The sequence below is a fragment of the Trachymyrmex septentrionalis genome, unplaced genomic scaffold (genome assembly GCF_001594115.1).
Source record: "Trachymyrmex septentrionalis isolate Tsep2-gDNA-1 unplaced genomic scaffold, Tsep1.0 scaffold71, whole genome shotgun sequence".
Classification (NCBI taxonomy): Eukaryota; Metazoa; Arthropoda; class Insecta; order Hymenoptera; family Formicidae; genus Trachymyrmex; species Trachymyrmex septentrionalis.
In genome coordinates, this window is record NW_017305895.1 from 1,107,830 (window position 1) to 1,110,261 (window position 2,432).

The window sequence follows — 2,432 nt, forward strand, 5'->3', positions numbered from 1 at the left end:
AGCACATGCTTCAAAGCATGTGTGTGTAGCGACAAATGGACTGCACTTTAGACTAGCACACTTAAAGAACTAATAATCATTACTCTATCTTTATCATCTATCAGATGTAAATGGACGCACTGAAAGCTCTAAAAGCGAACGCAACCTTTATAACCAAACCTACATATGTGAAATTACGTGTACAATTCGAAATGCATTGGTACTTACCTAGACGATGAAATAGAATGTGCTCGAGATCTAGATGAATTCTTAGATTTTAAGCTTCGTGAGGAACTCCTACTTCGAGATCTTCTTGCCGCATCGAATGTACCTGCAAATTAGTCTCATATACCTTTACATTATATTCTGATTGACATTAGCTTGTCAATAGAATCATTATCATAACACATAATATCTGACGTCATATGACTTTAAGGCGAGATTCCCAGTGAGAAATTACCGTCAATTCGAATCGACGTAAAAATTACGATTTTAACATCGAAATCGTTCAATTTGATATCGAATCAACATCGATTCGGTGAATTATTCTCGCTCGGATTAAATAATTCATTATCCACTAAAAAAAAATTGCTGAATTTTAATAAATATTTGTTTCAATAATACTATCAAAATATTTACTTACAGTAATAAATTTCTTCAAAATAAAAGTTATGCTCAAATCAAATAAATATATGTTTACATTTAGTAAATATTCCGTTAGTAATATTGAAACAAATATTTATTAAAATTTAATAATTTTTTTTAGTGCACCCAGTGGGAAACAATAAAAAATTATTACCTTTCGAATCTGGCATATCTGGATTACCTACTAGCACGTGGTGGGCTATGAAAACAAAATATATAAAACTAATACAGAATAGTATAATAGAAATGATAATTGCGGCAAATTAGTAAATGGCAAAGTGTCGCGACACAAAGCAAAATTAAATAAAATCATCCACTTATCAAAGCGGCTAACGTAAACTGAACTAAACAACTGAATATTCAAACTGAATGCCAAATAACGACTGAGCGAATAGAAGACAGAGAAACGTATCTCATACAGACTATGTTACACTTAGTGTTCTCAACGTTCTTAGAATCATTTCGTCCTTGTTTATTTAATATTGAACACGGGTGAAATATGCGAGCGTTATGAGCGCCAGTGGAAAATATTCACATTATAATAGAAGAAAACCGACATTCCTCTGAGAATTTCTAAAGCAGTGAATTCTATAAGGTGTGTTTTTAAATTTATTACTAATACTGAATCTATAGTGCACGTAACATAAATTATAGATTTTCAGTACTGCCAGGACGCAGCACAAATCTTATAAAAATTGAATTTTGGTCGAATTGCCTAAAAATTTGATATGTTGTAGATCTTGTCATCCTGATAAAAAGTCTCCACGGGCACGACTCCTTGTAATAATGAACTGTTTGACCTCTACGAGCCATTTCATTTTTTAATACTATAATATCTTCAACGAGTATGGTGCATTTCTACATTATTATTTGCTCTTCCCATGTATATTTTTAAGTAAAAAGAATTACAAGGATAATTTGACTTAATTGTTTCTCATAAAAAAGCTATTTTACAGAAGGTACATTTCGGGAACGATTTTTCGGTCAAAGGAGATGAGAACCAAAATCTCGTGTATATTTCGAGAGTATATATAAATAAAGAAACATTTTGTTTACAACTTATTCGTTTTTTGTATTTTATCTGACGTTTTATTCTTGTACTAATATATTCGTCAAACTTTATTGGTGTATATTTTTTAAATTGTTATAGATATATTAATTGTGTTAATTATTCTTGAAAATACACAAAAAGTATTTAATTTTATTGTATTAACTTTTTGATTTTATATATAATTTAATGAGAGTAGTGCTCTAACTTGTTGCATAAAATCGCGATTGAAACTGATGCTGCTGACTTAGCACTATCATTTTCAATCGCGATTTTTTGCAAAATTGAGAACAAAATTTAAGATTAGAGCACATAATTTAATTCACAAAAGCATTTAATTCTTGTTATTATTTTCTTTTGTGAGAGGCAAGTTTAACAGAAATAAAGCAGAAAACACGTGCTTTGAATTTCAACACCCGCGTAAATTCAAACAACTTTTATAATTTCACGTGTGTATTCAAATTTCGAAATACATAGCACATATTTAAAAAAAATATTACATATGTGACATATTAAATAATATAAGTGACATATCCAGTGAGAAATGACAATAAAATCGATATCGGATCGACGCCTATTCGATGTCGATTTGATGCTTTATTATCATTTCTCACTGGGTAATACATAGTACGACAAAAATCGATTTTTCTTCCCATGAAAAAATCAAAGAAATTCTCAAAGTAGATGTAAAGAAAAATACCCGTGTCTCGGTATTTTATCAAATTTTTTTATGGGAGGAAATGTGTGTCGTACTGATATA

General features: G+C 30.1%; 1 protein-coding gene across 1 annotated transcript in view; it reads right to left on the minus strand.

The window, feature by feature from the left end:
- The window catches only part of LOC108753727 (transcription elongation factor SPT5-like), a 7,275-nt gene extending 6,481 nt beyond the window's left edge, over positions 1 to 794 (minus strand). Inside the window, 2 exon segments of the mRNA XM_018495589.1 lie at positions 208 to 310; positions 779 to 794. Of these exon segments, the coding sequence (XP_018351091.1) occupies positions 208 to 310; positions 779 to 794 (119 nt within the window).
- Between the last annotated feature and the right edge of the window lie 1,638 nt (positions 795 to 2,432).